Genomic DNA, 18,486 nt, shown 5'->3' on the forward strand with positions numbered 1-18,486 from the left:
TTTTTTTATTAAGTATATTTTCCAGATATAGGGCTTATTTTACCTTCAACCTTGTTAAACCAAGTTCCATTCTATTTAATTTAAAATCAACTGAAATTGGTGAAAAGTCATAATATACCGTACAATGAATAGAATTCTTAAGTTTCTGCCTGCTAAAACTATTTAGAGATCATGGAGGTTAAATAATAGATTCTGAATATAAGGAACCGGTGTGTTTTCAGCCAGTTTGCAGCTAAATGTATGCAAAACCAGCCTAATAACTAATTGCAGCTTTAAATTTAAATACGCCAGTTTCTTAAACTCGGAACCCATTATATAACCCGTTATGAGCTCATTTTCTGTCTCTACCTCTGTCTGCGTTGGTGTCATCCTCGATTCTGCTTTCTCATTCACGCCCCACATTCAGGTCACCTCTCAATGTTGCCACATCCAGCTCCGGAACATCACCAGAAACTGGCTCTTCCTTACCCCTGAAGCCACCAAAACTCTAATACATGCTTTAATCATTTCCATCCTAGACTACTGTAACCTCCTCCTCTCTGGTCTCCCACTGTTTTACCTAGCTCCACTTCAACCTATTTTTGATCTCCTTTTCCTCTCCAATCGTATGTTGCCTGCCTTCCCTCACTGCAACATGCCTCACCGTCTCGCAGTCCCGCTCCTGTTCAAACTTCCTCTAATCTTCACATACAAAGCCTTAAACTCCTCCCCTCCCTACATCAATAACTTGCACTCTGTTCATGTTCCCTCCTCCTCTGATAAACACCTCTTGACCTTCCTGGTCACTTCCTCTCATCCTCACCTCCAAGATTTTGCTCAAGTTGCCCCCATCGTATGGAAGTCAGGGGCCTAGTCATCATCACTTTCACATTTTCACCTGCTATTGTAGAAATTAAGTGTTTGGGCCATTCATCAAGAAGGTAAAACAGGAGATATCTTCTATATCTCCTACTTACCTTCCTCTCGCGGAATGGCCCGCTTTTCCATACACTAGTATCACAGATATCTCCTACTTACCTTCCTCTTGCGGAATGGTCCACTGTCCCCATACACTAGTATAGGGACAGAATTCATAAAGCTCCGAAAATATAATATTTTCGGAGCTTGACTGCAGGAGCATTCGCCATCTTCAGAAAGTGTTTGCGAGCAACCCGTTTCTTACCTATGGGAAATAGGTCCTGGTTGTGAAGAGGTATCCTTTTGGATCCCTCCGTCCCTGTCCGGCTCCTCCCACCGGACGTCGTGGCTCTTGTGCGCATGCGTGACCTGTAGGTCACGCATGCGCACTTGTGTCACTGCTCAGAAAGGAGCAGTGAAAAGCTCCGTGGAGAAATCTGATTATCGGATCAGCTGTCACTGCGCCGGAGCAATGATAAATTGCTCTGGCGCTCGCGGCGAGATAAAATGTTAATTATCAGGGTCCGTACGGAGCCCGATAATTAACATTATGAATAGACCCCTTAGTCCCTTGTCTAGTCAGGCTCTAAACAAATCTCCCCAACTTTAAATGCACTCCTGAAATGTACCTTTTTATTAACGCGTCCCAGCCCTCCTGATAACTCGTCACTATTCTTCTCTACCCCTCCACCATATATCATACCCAGTTCAAAAACCAATTGTTTAATGCACTGGTTAACTTAGAATATAGATCACATATATGCCTGAGCCACTATTCTTTATTATTGATTATAGACTCTAAATAAGAGTCATTATTAGACCTGACAAAGTGCACCCACACAATAGAGTACTTTCCCCATATTTGAGCCCTTCCTCTTAGTATGCAAGCTCTTATGGGCAGGGCCCACTTGTTTCTCCCTTGTCCAGGTCACAAGTGGTCTCCTCTGTTGTACTATTTGCTTGCCCATACTGTACATTGGTTACAAGATCACAGAGTATTGAATTGATACCCTCCAGCAACTCGCCACTGTATGCTGCTGCACGCATTGGTATGTTGTCCTACCGTTGCCCCTGTTATTTGTCCTACCAAGCCTGTGATGTGATATTAATGTTTGGTTCTTATGCTATGTATTTATGCTTTGGTCTCCCATTGTGTATGTCTTTTATGCTCTGATATCCTGGTACTTTTCAATATTTTTACCCTATACAGTGCTGAGAACACTTTGTGGCCCTTATAAATAAACGTTAATAAATAAAAAAGATAATTTACAAACCTTAAAATCTGTAGATTTGCAATGCATTGTGGGCCTGATTCTGAGTATTATGTATTCTGTAGATCAGAATGTGTCCACATATAGCAACTTTTCACATACTGCACACAATTCCCGTGCTCCTTTTGCATCTCCACAAACATATGCCCAGCTCAGAATGGTATGCATCTCGGCTGTTTCTCTGCGGCAGCTAAATGGACAACAGTTTTGTGGGTGTGCTGCTGAGTGTCATGGGGCATGTAGCCAGAGTTACTCACTATTTGTGCGTATGTATGCTGGATGCCAGATTCAGTCACATCTCCTGCTCCTAGCATAGGGTATGCGTAAGTGCTGAGGATATTGATGACAGTTGCTCTATTAGGACGTGGGTATAGTGGCATTAGCAGTCTGTTGCAATTCATTCGCATTAAGAATATCTCCACATTTAGACCTTTGTGAGAGTTAGGCCCGTATTCAATTAGATGCAAAAAGTCTGAGACTTTTGCCTATTGTACTTTCTGCCACATTCACCTGTTTGAGAGGCAAAATCGCGGCATTCGCATCCACGCGATTCGCCCTATTCAATTACAGAACAGGCAAAAACGCATATAGGCGAATGCATAACAGGCAGAAAGTACTGAATAGATTGGGGGAATTAGTCTGTACCCTAAAATTAGGCGCACTGACACTAGAAATCTTTACAGATGTGTACTAGTATTAATATTAACCCTAATAAAAGTACTTTGTGTCCTTAAGTTGTGTTAAAAGCTTTCTGGAAGCATATTTGTAAAATTGGTGAAGAATGATAGAAAACAGTATTTTTGGGTGAAAATAAATAGTCCAGTCAAATTTGGGGTACTTGAAAATGGGTGCTAGCATATTTTTATATCTCTAAAGTGCACTTTTAAAAAATGTGAAAAATCCACCTGCTGCATGCACCTGCAATCCCAAAAACACCTGTCCCATCCATACAGTTCTCCAAGAAACCTATTTAGTTATTTTTTATCCCTGTCCCCCCACCTTTTTTATTTTCTTTTTTGGGGTGTTCTGAGGTTTTTTGTTTTTTTTTGCTGATTTGTCCTTAGGGAAGGGGGGGGAGGAGGGGGAAGGTCCAAAGGGTTCCAAATCAATAGTGATTTTGCACTTTTCCCGCCTGCCATTCATTGGAGAAACTTTTCCGGCTGTTTTCAGTGCATTGAATTTCCGCTTAGGCGATTTGGTCCTGGAATTGAATTTGGAGATAAGGCGCAAACAGGCGAAGAGTGTCAATAGGCAAAACTTTTTTGCTGATTGCGGCTTCTCTCCTCTAATTGAATCCGGCCCTTAGACCCTATTTATATCAAAGTCATCGATAGTAGGCAATTTATAACACATAAGAGCAGTGCTATTTTTATATATATATATATATATATATATAATATGTATGTACATATAATATATATGTATATATAATATATATATAATAGTTTTTTATAGCTCCACCCACAGTTACTGACCCTATTTTTCCAGAAAAATAGCCCTGACCCCTGCATAAGAGCATATAATTACACTGCAGCTTCAAACTTTTGCTATTTGTATTGTACATGACAAGTAAAACATACATACTGAATCTTGTAGCAGAACATTTTTTTCCTGTGAAATATAGGGTATATGCTACTGTTCATCATGCTTTCTAAGATTGACATATTTAATATAAAGTTAAACTCAGATCTTTCCTCTACTACAAAAGAGTACATTTCTCAATAAACTGAATGTCTTTTCTATTCTAGTCCTGCGCACATATCATAATGTTCTCAGGCATTCTGTGGTGGTTGGAATGGAGATATGGGACAAGAAGCCTGAAAAGGGACCCTATATTCAGGTTTAGTATAAGCTTTCTTGGTTCTAAATTTCCAAACTAAATCTCTCATTGCTCCATATATCACCAGTCATTGTGTCACATTGCTCATTACATCACTAGTTTAACATTGTGTGTTCTATTCATAGTGTTAGTATATGTGTGTACAGGGTGCGCTGATATGGCAGAGCGAGTGTACACACCAGCGGATGCCCTGAGACAACCAACAGCCCAATACTTAACCTGTGGAGTGGTTTATTTAGTAGCAATGTGTTTGTATAACCGTACTCGCAGTTATGCATACTGCACTTGGTGCATGAAGCTGAGCTTGAGTGAAGTATACAGGCTACCAGCCGGTGACTGTATCTGGGTACCAGTGCAGGATGCAAGCGGTACCAGGCTCTATAATGGCTGTAGCAGCTCTCTGGCAGTGTGGAACGGTGGTAGTCGCAGCTCTCTCTGGACGAAGTCACTGTGGCTCTAATACAGTGACAAGATGGCGCCGTGCATGTGCAGTTATAGGTTCAGCGACCATGTTGGTTAGGAATTTAAAGCCTCCGTGTAGAAACCTAAGTATATGGAGTATGCGCAGTAGCGCTCTCCAATTCCAACACCTGTGGGTAGATTTACTAAAGCTAAAATTAAAGGTACAGTTTTTGGGGGGATAACAACATGAAAAGGTTGTCCGGATCTAATTAATTTGTTCCCAAACGTTTTTAATTATGGCGCCCTAGAATATCAGCATTTAATTCACATCACCACTAGGCCATAAGTTTCTTATTGTGAAATTCTGCACTGTGCCAGAATTTACTGCACATGCGCAGGTATCTGGGAACATAGCACCCACGCCATGTTCCTGGTCATTTCGATACTGTGCTTGCGCAGTAAATGAGTTTTCCCAGTGACTTGTGCAGTTCAGGCGTGGGACTCCGAAGAGGTAAGTAAACTAAAAGGGTGCAGAGTGTAAGGTATGGGCCCCCCTGGACCCAGGGGCCCTTGTGCACTGCACACCCGGCACCTATAATAGATACTCCACTCTAGACAGCACATCACATTGGATTATATTTTATCTTTCTTTTTATTTCTTTTAAGAACTTCAAAACGAAAACCTAATATTAAACCAAACCCAGAGGAGCTGGAAGATGCTGATGAGGCCGTTCTGGCTGAAAGGGAAATAGTTCAATACGCAAAAGCTACTAACAACGAGGAAGAGGTAATATGTTTTTCCTTTAACCAATCGGTCTCTAGCATGTTGTCTGAGGTCTATTCTCTAATTAAAAAGAAATATATAATAAATATATAAAGTACATAATATTATGAAGAAACAATCTATACGAGCAATACCACTGTCCACGATCTGATAGAATACACAGTAGCTCATATAACTGTAAGACTGCTGCTTTTTAATTCTTTATCTGTCGTCAAACAAATAATTAGAAGTGAATTGATAGAAAAGAAAGACACTCATAGGGGTAAATTTACTAACAATTAAGTCTGATCAAGTTTTTTTTTTATTTTTCAACTCTATTTGCATCACCGATACTCGGGTGACTTGTTGCTTCTGAAACTCACAAATTTACTAAGTGAGTTTATCTATGACCGAGTTGGCCGATGGTGAAGCAGATCGAGATATCTCCCCCGAGTAGCAAGTTTAGATAGAGATTCCTCACCCGTGTTTTCTCTCTTCCAAACCTTCCTGAACAAGCAGCCTGCACATATCAGTGAGATATATGAAGGCTGCTTGTGTTATACCTGTTATAAATGTAAAAAAAAAAATACGTAGGGTCCCCCCCCAAAAAAGCATAACCAGCCCTGGGCTGCTCAGCCAGTCCTGGTTCCTAAAAATACAAGGGAATAAATGAGTATGGATACCCCATATTTTAGGAACAAACACTGGGCTGCTGAGCCTGTCCTGGATTTAAAAATAGGGGGGAAAAAATTGCATAGGGGTTCCCCTATATTTAAAACCAGCAACGGAATCAAATTCGGCCGTGGTGTAATTCCACAGCCAGGGGACCCTATCACCGGGTCACCCCAGCCAAAGCATTATCACCCCAAGCCGGTCAGCCCAAGTCAGGGATCTCAGGGGAGGTGGGGACCCCCAATAAAGGGGTCTACCTCTCCTGAGCACCCTAGGCTTAGTCTGAAGCCCGGGGCTCTTTCCCACACCCATGGGCTGTGGGTACAGGGGGTAATAGTAGTGTAAAAAAAATAGAAACTATTGTTTTATACCGTGGAACTACAGGTGCCAGCATGCCTGCCCTCACCTCCGCTGGTCCTGTAGCTTCCCCGGTAAGTCCCAAGCACAGCAGACTGTAGTCGCCTATGTGTTGTCACATAGACGGCTACCCGTGAACTGTCAGAAGCCGGACCCACCAGCCAATATGCAACTGCTAATTGTAGAGCGTCCGCTGATTGGCTGGCGAGTCCGGCTTCTGACAGTTCACACATGAATGTAAATGTTGTCAACATATGCAGCAGCATAAACCCTATCAGGCTTCAACAGCTTATTCATGGCCATGGAGAAGGTGGCAAAGATGCTGCATAAACCAAACAGGAGTGCTTTACACTGGTACAATCCAAAGGGATTGCTAAAGGCTAAAAGCAGTCTTTTCTGCCTGAGCGAGGGCAATTTGCCAATATCTTTTTGATGAATCGAAATGCTTATTGTTAGGTAGGTTCTCCGCTAGTTCATCCACCCAAGGAATAAGGTATACGTGAAAACGTGAAATAGGTCTTTGCAAAATTTCATATGGTCCCATTTTGTTTCAGTCCCAAGGTTATTGTGTTTTCATCCTCAACACTCAAGTTTTCCCAACAGGTCATGTTTTGAGGATTTCTGTTTGTGGAAGCAGGTGGGATAAATACTGACCCATCAAAATAGATTAACTCACCTGTGCATGATTAAAGACATCCATTAAACATGACTTGTCGATGGTACTTGGGGACTGGATTTAAAAACCCCTGGACAAGACCATACGATACACTTGAAGACATCAATTATATCTAGCTGAATAATTTTTTTAATTTCCTCTTTTACGTATATTTGTCAATCTTCTGGTATTCAGTATGTTTTCTGGTTTACAATGAAGCCAAGAGGAGTAACAACAATGTCATGTTCTATTACGTTGGTGCACCTAGGAACAGGAGAAAGAAATCTCCATTTGTGTGTGTAATCTTTCCACTTGGACTCATTGACTTGGGGATAAGCCAGACTGTGCGGAACCACTAAATTCTCCAATCCTATTATAACCATCACAGAAAATGGGCTATTCTCTTGCCAGGTTTAAAGAGATTAATGTGATATAATGAACCTCTTTATTTCTCCCTGGTTGACAGAGCTTATAATTTATTTTGCCTATGGGCTCTGGGTCTGATTCAGAGATGAACAGATTTACAGAGCCGCACACATGCAGCTATGCAAATCCAACCATCTTTGATGCACATACAGAAGGAGGTGTCAGACACCTCCTTCCTGCATTTGCGAGCCCAGCACTACAACCGATGTTACAGTCTGGGAACACCATTGCGACCATAGTGACTGATGGTCACGATGGTTGCTCCTTTGGTCAGGCTGGTGCCTGGTCACGCAAGAGGACATGAATCTGCATCTGCTGATGCAGACTCTGACCTCGTCCCTCCTGGAAAATGTAGGCGAGACGCCCCTGTTTCCGGGAACGGCGACTAGGTACACCTCTGCTCCGCACCCCAAACGCTGCAGCATGTCAATCATGCTGTGGGTTGGGAGGTCTGCGAGCCACAGACCCCCACCATCAGAGATCTGTGTTCATCCTTGGATGAACACTAGATCAATTTAGATTAAAGGGATCCCCTCATCTTTTAAGATGCCTTTGTTTATTCCCAAGCAAGTGGGCATCGGTACCAGTTCCTTAGTTATGGTGCTTATGATTGTCTCTTGGCTGCAATAACTCTGTATCTCAGGTGGCATAGTCCATAACATGGGTCAGCAATCTTTTGCCATCAGAGTACCAATTAAAATCTACAGTAGTTTGGTGTGCCAGTTTTAACTATATGTAATGTGTACCGTATGTATGTATGTGTTTATAATTGCATCCTGGATCCATTATTAGGTATATTGGTCCTATAGATTTTTCTTTCTATTTTTCCTCAGTATGCTGAACTTTCAGAATAAAAAATGCTTTTGGCATCTATTAATTTCTGCAGCCAATAATCCCCCCTGTACCATTTTCTCATCACCCGTGTAGACATTGATCCCCCATGTAGCATTATCTGCCCCACTGCAGTGGCCATATAGATCCTCCTGTAGCATTTTCTTTTATAATCCCTGTTACCAGTGGTCCCCACTTTATAATAACTCCCCCTCCCCTTCACATATATGCTGAACGCAGTAGAGCATGTGACTTCCTGCTCAGAGGGGACTGGTCATCCTGTGTAACCCACATATACTAGCACTTTGTTCAATTACTGCATTATCAGCTTAATATAATAGCCTGCAAACTGCAGGAACTGGTGCATTTTAACCCGTAGATTTAAAGTCGTAATAATTTTAAAAGCAAATCCAGGTTGGTTTTGCCACTCTATTATTGCCAGTACCAGCAGCCATGATCATGACAAGGAAGAGGTGGATGACAAGGATGGAGAGGTTGTTGGACAACAGATTTTCCAAATATGCCAATAACAAAACCTTTTGGCAGCACCACCTTACAGGCAGAAGGAAGACTATACACTGCTATGAAAGTGTGACGTTTGCTTAACCCTAAAATCCACAGTTTGGTGCTTGCAGCTGATGTGAAAGATTGCAGGGGAGGGAGCTGAAGCCACCAAATGTTCCAACACACCATGTGCATGCCTATGTGTCCTACCTTAAACTGTTCTGCGTGCCATGTCTGGCACACGTGCCAGGGGTTTCCAACCCTGGCCTATAACTATCAGAATACACTGATGTCCCTAGTCAACTTCTCTAAAAGACCAACAAGATCCATACCAAGACCTTAAAAAGGGATTCGCGCATTAGATATTGTTATCAAAGGACCCTTTAAGTAGGTCTAGGGCAATTTTTGTGACAAATTAGTAAGACAATACTTCTTAACTGTGAGTAGAACCTACACAAGACCCGCCAATGTGTTTTATCCTCCCCAAGATACCTACTGTACACTCCATATATGAGAGAGTGCCATTTTTAATACTAGCGGAATATGTACCTGTGGAATAATAGGCTGTTCTATCCTCTCTTCTCAGAAAGTACCAACTCGATACAACAAGTCATTTGTAATAATAAATTAAACTGCATCTCCATCAAACTGGGAAGCCTTTTGTAACTCATTAATTCTAGTTACTGTTTGCTAGGGTAGCATCGTTATGCTGGTCCCGTGACATATCTAGGAGGGAAAACTGTCCTAATATCTGTTGATACAGTACATTCTATTGGAGTAGAACAATAGACACCATTGTTTCTGTGACAAATAGTACTATCTGCACTCGTTATCAATTTTGAGGGAGGTAAGTAGGTATAATAATACAAGTTGCAGCCTGTAAAAAACTAACTAGCTTCCTCTACTGGTGATGATTAGGCAAAAATGGAATGTATTACTGGCGTGTACTTATAGAGAAATAAGCAAGGTAGAGGGAAATAACAATGGGGAAAAATAATAAGCAGAAATAGGAAGAAAGTAATCCACTTGGTGTAGTACAATATATTTAATATGTATATACAGTAGATAATAAAAAAAGGCGAGATATGCCTTTACATAAAATCTGGTATTAAAATATTCACTTAATAAATCACATCTAATATTCTGGATACGGAGGACTATATCCAACAATTTAAAACATACAGCAAAGGTATAGCCTGCGGAGAAGCAACATATAATTGAGACAAAGCTCACTGCAAATTGGCCAAAAAGCACAATAAGCTAAATATATATTGCACTTAATCAGTGCATACAGTCTAGTCCAGAGAACTGTTCCACCTGTCACATTGGCTGTATTAGGATCCACAGTTGTAACCAAGTATAGTCTCCCAGTTTGAAATGCCACACTGTTATTTTACAATAGCTGTGTGTGGCCCAAAAGGGATGTGGGTAGGATGCCAGCTGTGCAGTATATTACTGCTGGGTAGGATGGTTACATACGTGACCCAAAGGTGGTAATAATCTTCACTCTGTATATGGCACTCACCCTCTCTGGTGTATTCGTAGCGCCAATGTCCCGTTTTCCCAGCCTTTACTGGTCCGGTTTATAGTTGTAGCGGGGAGTCGGAATAGCCGCTGTTTTCCTCGCTGGCCAAAGTTGTCACGGACTCCCCTGTTGTTTGGAGCGCACAGCCGCACTTCCGGTTACTGCGTGTACGTCCTTCCGGTATCTCGGGGTAAGAGAGATAGCTGAGTAGAGGGTTCCTCCAACTAGTTTCTCCCCTGTGGGGCTTCTAGCGCAGTCTCATCCCCTTCCAGTGATTCTTTCATTACTTGCTCCTAAAGAATTTTGTCAAACAGAGGATTGTAGCATTGCATGCAGCGCTCGGCGCCTGACACAGTGCGGGAGCCGGCACTGCTCGCAGTGTGGTCGCCAGGGGCAGTCTGCACCTCCGGACCCCCTAGAGTGATTACAATGGGGGTTCAGGCCACAAGACCACAACCCCTACTTTCACTGCCACGCCCCCACCCAGGGGGGACGTCTCTTTTTCCGGCGCGTGGTTCCGCCACGCGCCCTATGGCCCTCCCTGCACTGCGTGTCACCACTGGGAGGGACGCAACTGCTTTTATGGAGTATGCATAAAAATTGCTTTCTCCAGTTAAAATGCTCCTGAGTGAGTCCTATTTAAAAAATGTTTTTTTTTTTTTGTCTGTGGCACCACAAGCACAGCAAGCTGTGACAGCCTTGGGTATGCTGGGACTTGTATTTCTACTAGGGGTGAGCGGGTTCGGATTTCTGAAATCCGAACCCCCCCGAGCCCCCCCGATCCGAGTCCGATCCGAATCAGGCTCGACTTTTCCCGCCTGACTCGGATCTGAAATCGAGGCAAAACGTCATCATCCCGCCTTCCGAGTCTCGCGGGTTTTGGATCCTATATAAGGTACCCACGTCGGCGCCATTTTCTCACTCGGCTGTGGACAGTGAAGAGGGAGGGTGGGAGTTAGGGCTGTGTAGTGTAGTGTAGTGTAGTGCTGCTGTTGTCCACTACTTCAAAGTCCATAGGGGCTGGCTGTGTTGTGCTGTGCTGCTGTTGTTAATAGGGGCTGTGTCCACTACTTCAAAGTCCATAGGGGCTGGCTGGACTGTGTTGTGCAGTCAGTTCTCCATAGGGGCTGTGTCCACTCCAAAGTCCTGTGCAGTGTCCCAGTCCTAAAGAGGTGCTGTAGTGTTGTCCAGGGGGTGCTCTGTCCATCAGGGGTGCTCCCCCCAAGTGCTAAAAAAATAATATATTTTCTGTGTTTGTGAATTGTGTGCGCAGTAGCCGCACGTGCATCAACAAAGTAGTGCCAAGCGTGCGCCTGTGTCATAAGTAAAGGGCCGGCTGCTTGACCGTTAAGGGTGCTGTAACCCCCGAAAGTACACTCCAGTCCAAACCAAAAAAAAAATTATTTTCTGTGTTTGTGAATTGTGTGCGCAGTAGCCGCACGTGCATCAACAAAGTAGTGCCAAGCGTGCGCCTGTGTCATAAGTAAAGGGCCGGCTGGCTTGACCGTTAAGGGTGCTGTAACCCCCGAAAGTACACTCCAGTCCAAACCAAAAAAAAAATTATTTTCTGTGTTTGTGAATTGTGTGCGCAGTAGCCGCACGTGCATCAACAAAGTAGTGCCAAGCGTGCGCCTGTGTCATAAGGAAAGGGCCAGCTGGCTTGACCGTTAAAGGGTGCTGTAACCCCCAAAGTACACTCCAGTCCAAACCAAAAAAAAAATTATTTTCTGTGTTTGTGAATTGTGTGCGCAGTAGCCGCACGTGCATCAACAAAGTAGTGCCAAGCGTGCGCCTGTGTCATAAGTAAAGGGCCGGCTGGCTTGACCGTTAAAGGGTGCTGTAACCCCCGAAAGTACACTCCAGTCCAAACCAAAAAAAAAATTATTTTCTGTGTTTGTGAATTGTGTGCGCAGTAGCCGCACGTGCATCAACAAAGTAGTGCCAAGCGTGCGCCTGTGTCATAAGTAAAGGGCCGGCTGGCTTGACCGTTAAAGGGTGCTGTAACCCCCAAAGTACACTCCAGTCCAAACCGAAAAAAAATTATTTTCTGTGTTTGTGAATTGTGTGCGCAGTAGCCGCACGTGCATCAACAAAGTAGTGCCAAGTGTGCGCCTGTGTCATAAGTAAAGGGACGGCTGGCTTGACCGTTAAAGGGTGCTGTAACCCCCGAAAGTACACTCCAGTCCAAACCAAAAAAAAAATTATTTTCTTTGTTTGTGAATTGTGTGCGCAGTAGCCGCACGTGCATCAACAAAGTAGTGCCAAGCGTGCGCCTGTGTCATAAGTAAAGGGCTGGCTGGCTTGACCGTTAAAGGGTTCTGTAACCCCCAAAGTACACTCCAAACCAAAAAAATATATATTTTCTGTGTTTGTGACTTGTGTGCACTGTGGCTGCACGTGCATCAACAAAGGAGCAGCGCCAAGCGTGCGCCTGTGTCCCATAAGTAAAGAGCCGGCTGGCTCATTTCTTAAAGGGTGGTGTAACCCACAAAGTGCACTACTCTCCAGCAAAAATAAAAAAATATTTTCTGTGTTTGTGTGCGCTTTAGCCGCACGTATATATATCAATATAACATAAATGGAGGACCAAACTTTCTCTGATAAAAATAAAATAGGGAAAGATCAAGAACCACTTCCTACTAGTGCTGTTGCTGCTGCTGGGAGTTGTTCATCATCCCAGAGAGGAAGTAGGAACATCACTACTTTTATTAAACAATTGACCCTCCAACAGTCCCTAGCGATGAGGATGAAGTACGACAGCAGTCATCCTGAAGCAAAACGTATAACTGAGGCCTTGACTGCTATGTTGGTGTTAGACGTGCGTCCGGTATCCGACATTAGTGCAGTGGGATTTAGACAACTGATGGAGGTAGTGTGTCCTCGGTTCCAAATCCCGTCTAGATTCCACCTGCATCCTCAAAGCAGCAGCGACAAGCGTGCGTCTGTCTGTTAAAGGGTGGTGACACCCTCAAAGTGTGCTACACAAACAATTAAAATATTGTTCTTTTTTTTTCTGTCTTTGTGAAATGTGTGGGCTGTAGCCGCACCTGCATCCTTAAAGCAGCAGCGACAAGCGTGCGTCTGTCTGTTAAAGGGTGGTGACACCCTCAAAGTGTGCTACACAAACAATTAAAATATTGTTCTTTTTTTTTCTGTCTTTGTGAATTGTGTGGGCTGTAGCCGCACTTGCATCCTCAAAGCAGCAGCGACAAGCGTGCGTCTGTCTGTTAAAGGGTGTTGTAACTCTCAAAGTGCTCCAAAAAATAAAAAAAATTTTTTTAATGTGTTTGTGACTTGTGTGCGATGTAGCCACACTTGCATCCTCAAAGCAGCAGCGACAAGCGTGCGTCTGTCTGTTAAAGGGTGGTGACACCCTCAAAGTGTGCTACACAAACAATAAAAATATTCTTCTTCTTTTTTCTGTCTTTGTGAATTGTGTGGGCTGTAGCCGCACCTGCATCCTTAAAGCAGCAGCGACAAGCGTGCGTCTGTCTGTTAAAGGGTGGTGTAACTCACGAAGTGCTCCAAAAAATAAAAAACTATTTTTTTAATGTGTTTGTGACTTGTGTGCGATGTAGCCGCACTTGCATCCTCAAAGCAGCAGCGACAAGCGTGCGTCTGTCTGTTAAAGGGTGGTGACACCCTCAAAGTGTGCTACACAAACAATAAAAATATTCTTCTTTTTTCTGTCTTTGTGAATTGTGTGGGCTGTAGCCGCACCTGCATCCTTAAAGCAGCAGCGACAAGCGTGCGTCTGTCTGTTAAAGGGTGGTGACACCCTCAAAGTGTGCTACACAAACAATTAAAATACTGTTCTTTTTTCTGTCTTTGTGAATTGTGTGGGCTGTAGCCGCACCTGCATCCTTAAAGCAGCTGCGACAAGCGTGCGTCTGTCTGTTAAAGGGTGGTGACACCCTCAAAGTGTGCTACACAAACAATTAAAATATTGTTCTTTTTTTTTCGGTCTTTGTGAAATGTGTGGGCTGTAGCCGCACCTGCATCCTTAAAGCAGCAGCGACAAGCGTGCGTCTGTCTGTTAAAGGGTGGTGACACCCTCAAAGTGTGCTACACAAACAATAAAAATATTCTTCTTCTTTTATCTGTCTATGTGAATTGTGTGGGCTGTAGCCGCACCTGCATCCTTAAAGCAGCAGCGACAAGCGTGCGTCTGTCTGTTAAAGGGTGGTGACACCCTCAAAGTGTTCTACACAAACAATTAAAATATTGTTCTTTTTTTTCGGTCTTTGTGAAATGTGTGGGCTGTAGCCGCACCTGCATCCTTAAAGCAGCAGCGACAAGCGTGCGTCTGTCTGTTAAAGGGTGGTGTAACTCTCAAAGTGCTCCAAAAAATAAAAAACTATTTTTTTTATGTGTTTGTGATTTGTGTGCGATGTAGCCACACTTGCATCCTCAAAGCAGCAGCGACAAGCGTGCGTCTGTCTGTTAAAGGGTGGTGACACCCTCAAAGTGTGCTACACAAACAATAAAAATATTCTTCTTTTTTCTGTCTTTGTGAATTGTGTGGGCTGTAGCCGCACCTGCATCCTTAAAGCAGCAGCGACAAGCGTGCGTCTGTCTGTTAAAGGGTGGTGACACCCTCAAAGTGTGCTACACAAACAATTAAAATATTGTTCTTTTTTTTTCGGTCTTTGTGAAATGTATGGGCTGTAGCCGCACCTGCATCCTTAAAGCAGCAGCGACAAGCGTGCGTCTGTCTGTTAAAGGGTGGTGACACCCTCAAAGTGTGCTACACAAAGAATAAAAATATTCTTCTTCTTTTTTCTGTCTTTGTGAATTGTGTGGGCTGTAGCCGCACTTGCATCCTCAAAGCAGCAGCGACAAGCGTGCGTCTGTCTGTTAGAGGGTGGTGTAACCCTCAAAGTGTGCTCCACAAACAATAAAAATATTCTTTTTTTTTTTCTGTCTTTGTGAATTGTGTGGGCTGTAGCCGCACTTGAATCCTCAAAGCAGCAGCGACAAGCGTGCGTCTGTCTGTTAAAGGATTACATCGGTGACAGCATCCAAGTAGGCATGTCAGACAGTCCGTACCTGTACTGGCAGGAAATGAAGCAATTTGGAGGTCCCTGTACAAACTGGCTCTATTTTACCTGAGTTGCCCCCCCTCCAGTGTGTACTCCGAAAGAGTGTTTAGTGCAGCCGGGCACCTTGTTAGCGAAAGGCGTAGGAGGTTGCTTCCACAAAATGTGGAGAAGATGATGTTCATAAAATGAATGATCAACTCTTCCAGGGAGACCAGCCTCCAGAACGTACAGAGGGACCTGTGGTTCCAGCAGGGACGAATTAATACTCTGTGAGGATGAGGATGTACATAACACTGAAGAGGGTGAGGAATCTGTGGATGAGGAGGATGAGGACGACTTCTTGCCTCTGTAGAGCCAGTTTGTGCAGGGACAGATTAATTGCCAGCTTGTTTTGTGGGGGCCCAAACGAACCAATCATTTCAGCCACAGTTGTGTGGCAGACCCTGGCGCTGAAATGATTGGTTTGTTAAAGTGTGCATGTCCTGTTTATACAACATAAGGGTGGGTGGGAGGGCCCAAGGACAATTCCATCTTGCACCTCTTTTTTTTCTTTGCATTATGTACAGTTTGGGGCCTAGTTTTTCAATGCCATCCTGTCTGCCACTGCAGTTTCACGCCTAGATGGGTCACGTGTTTGTGCCGCCCACTCGTGTCGCTTAGCATAGTCATCCAGCTACCTCGGTGCAACCTTTTGGACATAAAAACACTATTGTGAGGTGTGAGGTATTCAGAATAGACTGGAAATGAGTGGAAATTAAGGTTATTGAGGTTAATAATAGCATAGGAGCAGAAAAACCTACAAATTCTGTGATTTTAGCTGTTTTTATGCTTTTTTTCAAAAAAATACAGATCCAAAACACAAAACCCAGAACCCAAAACACGGAAGGGTGGTTTTGGCAAAACCAATCCAGATCCAAAACACGAAGAAAGATCCAGATCCAAAACCAAAACACAAAACACGAAAAGTGGCCGGTGCACACCCCTAATTTCTACATACATCAGCATACGCAAACAGTTTATAGCTACCATGACTTAATGTCAAGCTATAATTATCATAGCTTTTGTGGAAGTATTTATATAAAATACATAATATACTTATAAAAATAATTGTAATCATTTTATATAAAATTAACAGCAGCGATTAAAACAACAAAGCTCAATATTCAGGAGAGAGTAGTGATTTATAAATAATGTGCTAAACAAGTCAGGCATATAGACCTAATCCACGAATACTTTTATGCATGAGTTTTAATTATGAACCAACAATGTACCAAAATATAGTACAAAAACTCTATCCTGATCTTGGCAATATCAAAAAGTCCAAAAAAGGTCCAGACTTAGGGCTAAATTTAATGAGTGGCGGTTTTGGTGTAATTTAGGACCCCCCTAATGGACTGAATTCAGTGATGCCGGGAATAGCGGGGATGTGGGGAATAATCCTGTACTATCAGACTAGGGCTGGTTGATCTTTGGGAGAGGGGACCCCATTTTATTTTAAAATAAAATGCGGTCCTGACTTTTTGTGGATTTCCAGCTCTGAACTGACCAGTTAGAGGCTCGTTTTATATTATAAAAGGTCGACCCCATGCTGTGTGTCTTCCTGCTATAGTGTAAGCCCCCCAGCTGGTTCAGCCTGGTGCTGGTTATTGGAAAATTAAGGGGGACCCTAGTCCGGTTTTCCTCCCGATTTTCCAAGATCAGACCAGGCTGAAAGGGACAGGGCTGTTTATGGATTTAGAGGGGAGGTGGCCCACACATTTTTTTTTTTGCAACTATTTCATTGCTTTTAAGCCTTAGGAGCCTGCACAGATTATCTGTGCAGTGCTTCTCCTAATCTGGCCTACCACAAGCAGGTCTATTGTTTGGGCGGCTTTGGCAGCGGTTTTACAGTGGATTTCAAAACTGCTGCTCCATAAGTACGGAGGTTGTGTTCTGTTCTTACTATGGTCTAAACCATTGATGATGCTTTGATATTCAATTCTGTTCTATTTTATTCTAACGTGAGCTTTCACTTCGGTTTTGTGATTGGCCTTAGTAAATAGTAGGGGTGTGCACCGGCCACTTTTCGTGTTTTGTGTTTTGGTTTTGGATCTGGATCTTTCTTCGTGTTTTGGATCTGGATTGGTTTTGCCAAAACCACCCTTCCGTGTTTTGGGTTCTGGGTTTTGTGTTTTGGATCTGTATTTTTTTGAAAAAAAGCATAAAAACAGCTAAAATCACAGAATTTTTAGGTTTTTCTGCTCCTATGCTATTATTAACCTCAATAACCTTAATTTCCACTCATTTCCAGTCTATTCTGAACACCTCACAATAGTGTTTTTATGTCCAAAAGGTTGCACCGAGGTAGCTGGATGACTATGCTAAGCGACACGAGTGGGCGGCACAAACACGTGACCCATCTAGGCGTGAAACTGCAGTGGCAGACAGGATGGCAGTTTGAAAAACTAGGCCCCAAACTGTACATAATGCAAAGAAAAAAAAGAGGTGCAAGATGGAATTGTCCTTGGGCCCTCCCACCCACCATTATGTTGTATAAACAGGACATGCACACTTTAACAAACCAATCATTTCAGCGCCAGGGTCTGCCACACAACTGTGGCTGAAATGATTGGTTCGTTTGGGCCCCCACAAAACAAGCTGGCAATTAATTTGTCCCTGCACAAACTGGCTCTACGGAGGCAAGATGTCATCCTCATCCTCCTCTTCCACCGATTCCTCACCCTCTTCAGTGTGTACATCCTCATCCTCACAGAGTATTAATTTGTCCCCGCTGGAACCACAGGTCCCTCTGTACGTTCTGGAGGCTGGTCTCCCTGGAAGAGTTGATAATTCATTTTATGAACATCATCTTCTCCACATTTTGTCGAAGCAACCTCCTACGCCTTTCGCTGACAAGGTTCCCGGCTGCACTAAACACTCTTTCGGAGTACACACTGGAGGGGGGGCAACTCAGGTAAAATAGAGCCAGTTTGTACAGGGACCTCCAAATTGCTTCTTTTTCTTGCCAGTAAAGGTACGGACTGTCTGACATGCCTACTTGGATGCTGTCACCAATGTAATCCTTTAACAGACAGACACACGCTTGTCGCTGCTGCTTTGAGGATGCAAGTGCGGCTACAGCCCACACAATTCACAAAGACAGAAAAAAAAAAAAGAATATTTTTATTGTTTGTGGAGCGCACTTTGAGGGTTACACCACCCTTTAACAGACAGACGCACGCTTGTCGCTGCTGCTTTGAGGATGCAAGTGCGGCTACAGCCCACACAATTCACAAAGACAGAAAAAAGAAGAACAATATTT

At 43.4% G+C, this 18,486-nt stretch overlaps 1 protein-coding gene across 1 annotated transcript in view; it reads left to right on the forward strand.

Moving 5' to 3' along the window:
- The window catches only part of LOC148542426 (ABC-type organic anion transporter ABCA8-like), a 246,241-nt gene that overhangs the window by 189,163 nt on the left and 38,592 nt on the right, over positions 1-18,486 (forward strand). Inside the window, exons 28-29 of the mRNA XM_088468583.1 lie at positions 3,917-4,008; positions 5,077-5,197. Of these exons, the coding sequence (XP_088324709.1) occupies positions 3,917-4,008; positions 5,077-5,197 (213 nt within the window). The remainder of the gene's footprint in view (positions 1-3,916; positions 4,009-5,076; positions 5,198-18,486) is intronic.

This window comes from Taudactylus pleione, unplaced genomic scaffold (genome assembly GCF_031769625.1).
Source record: "Taudactylus pleione unplaced genomic scaffold, aTauple2 ptg000012l, whole genome shotgun sequence".
NCBI classification, from domain to species: domain Eukaryota; kingdom Metazoa; phylum Chordata; class Amphibia; order Anura; family Myobatrachidae; genus Taudactylus; species Taudactylus pleione.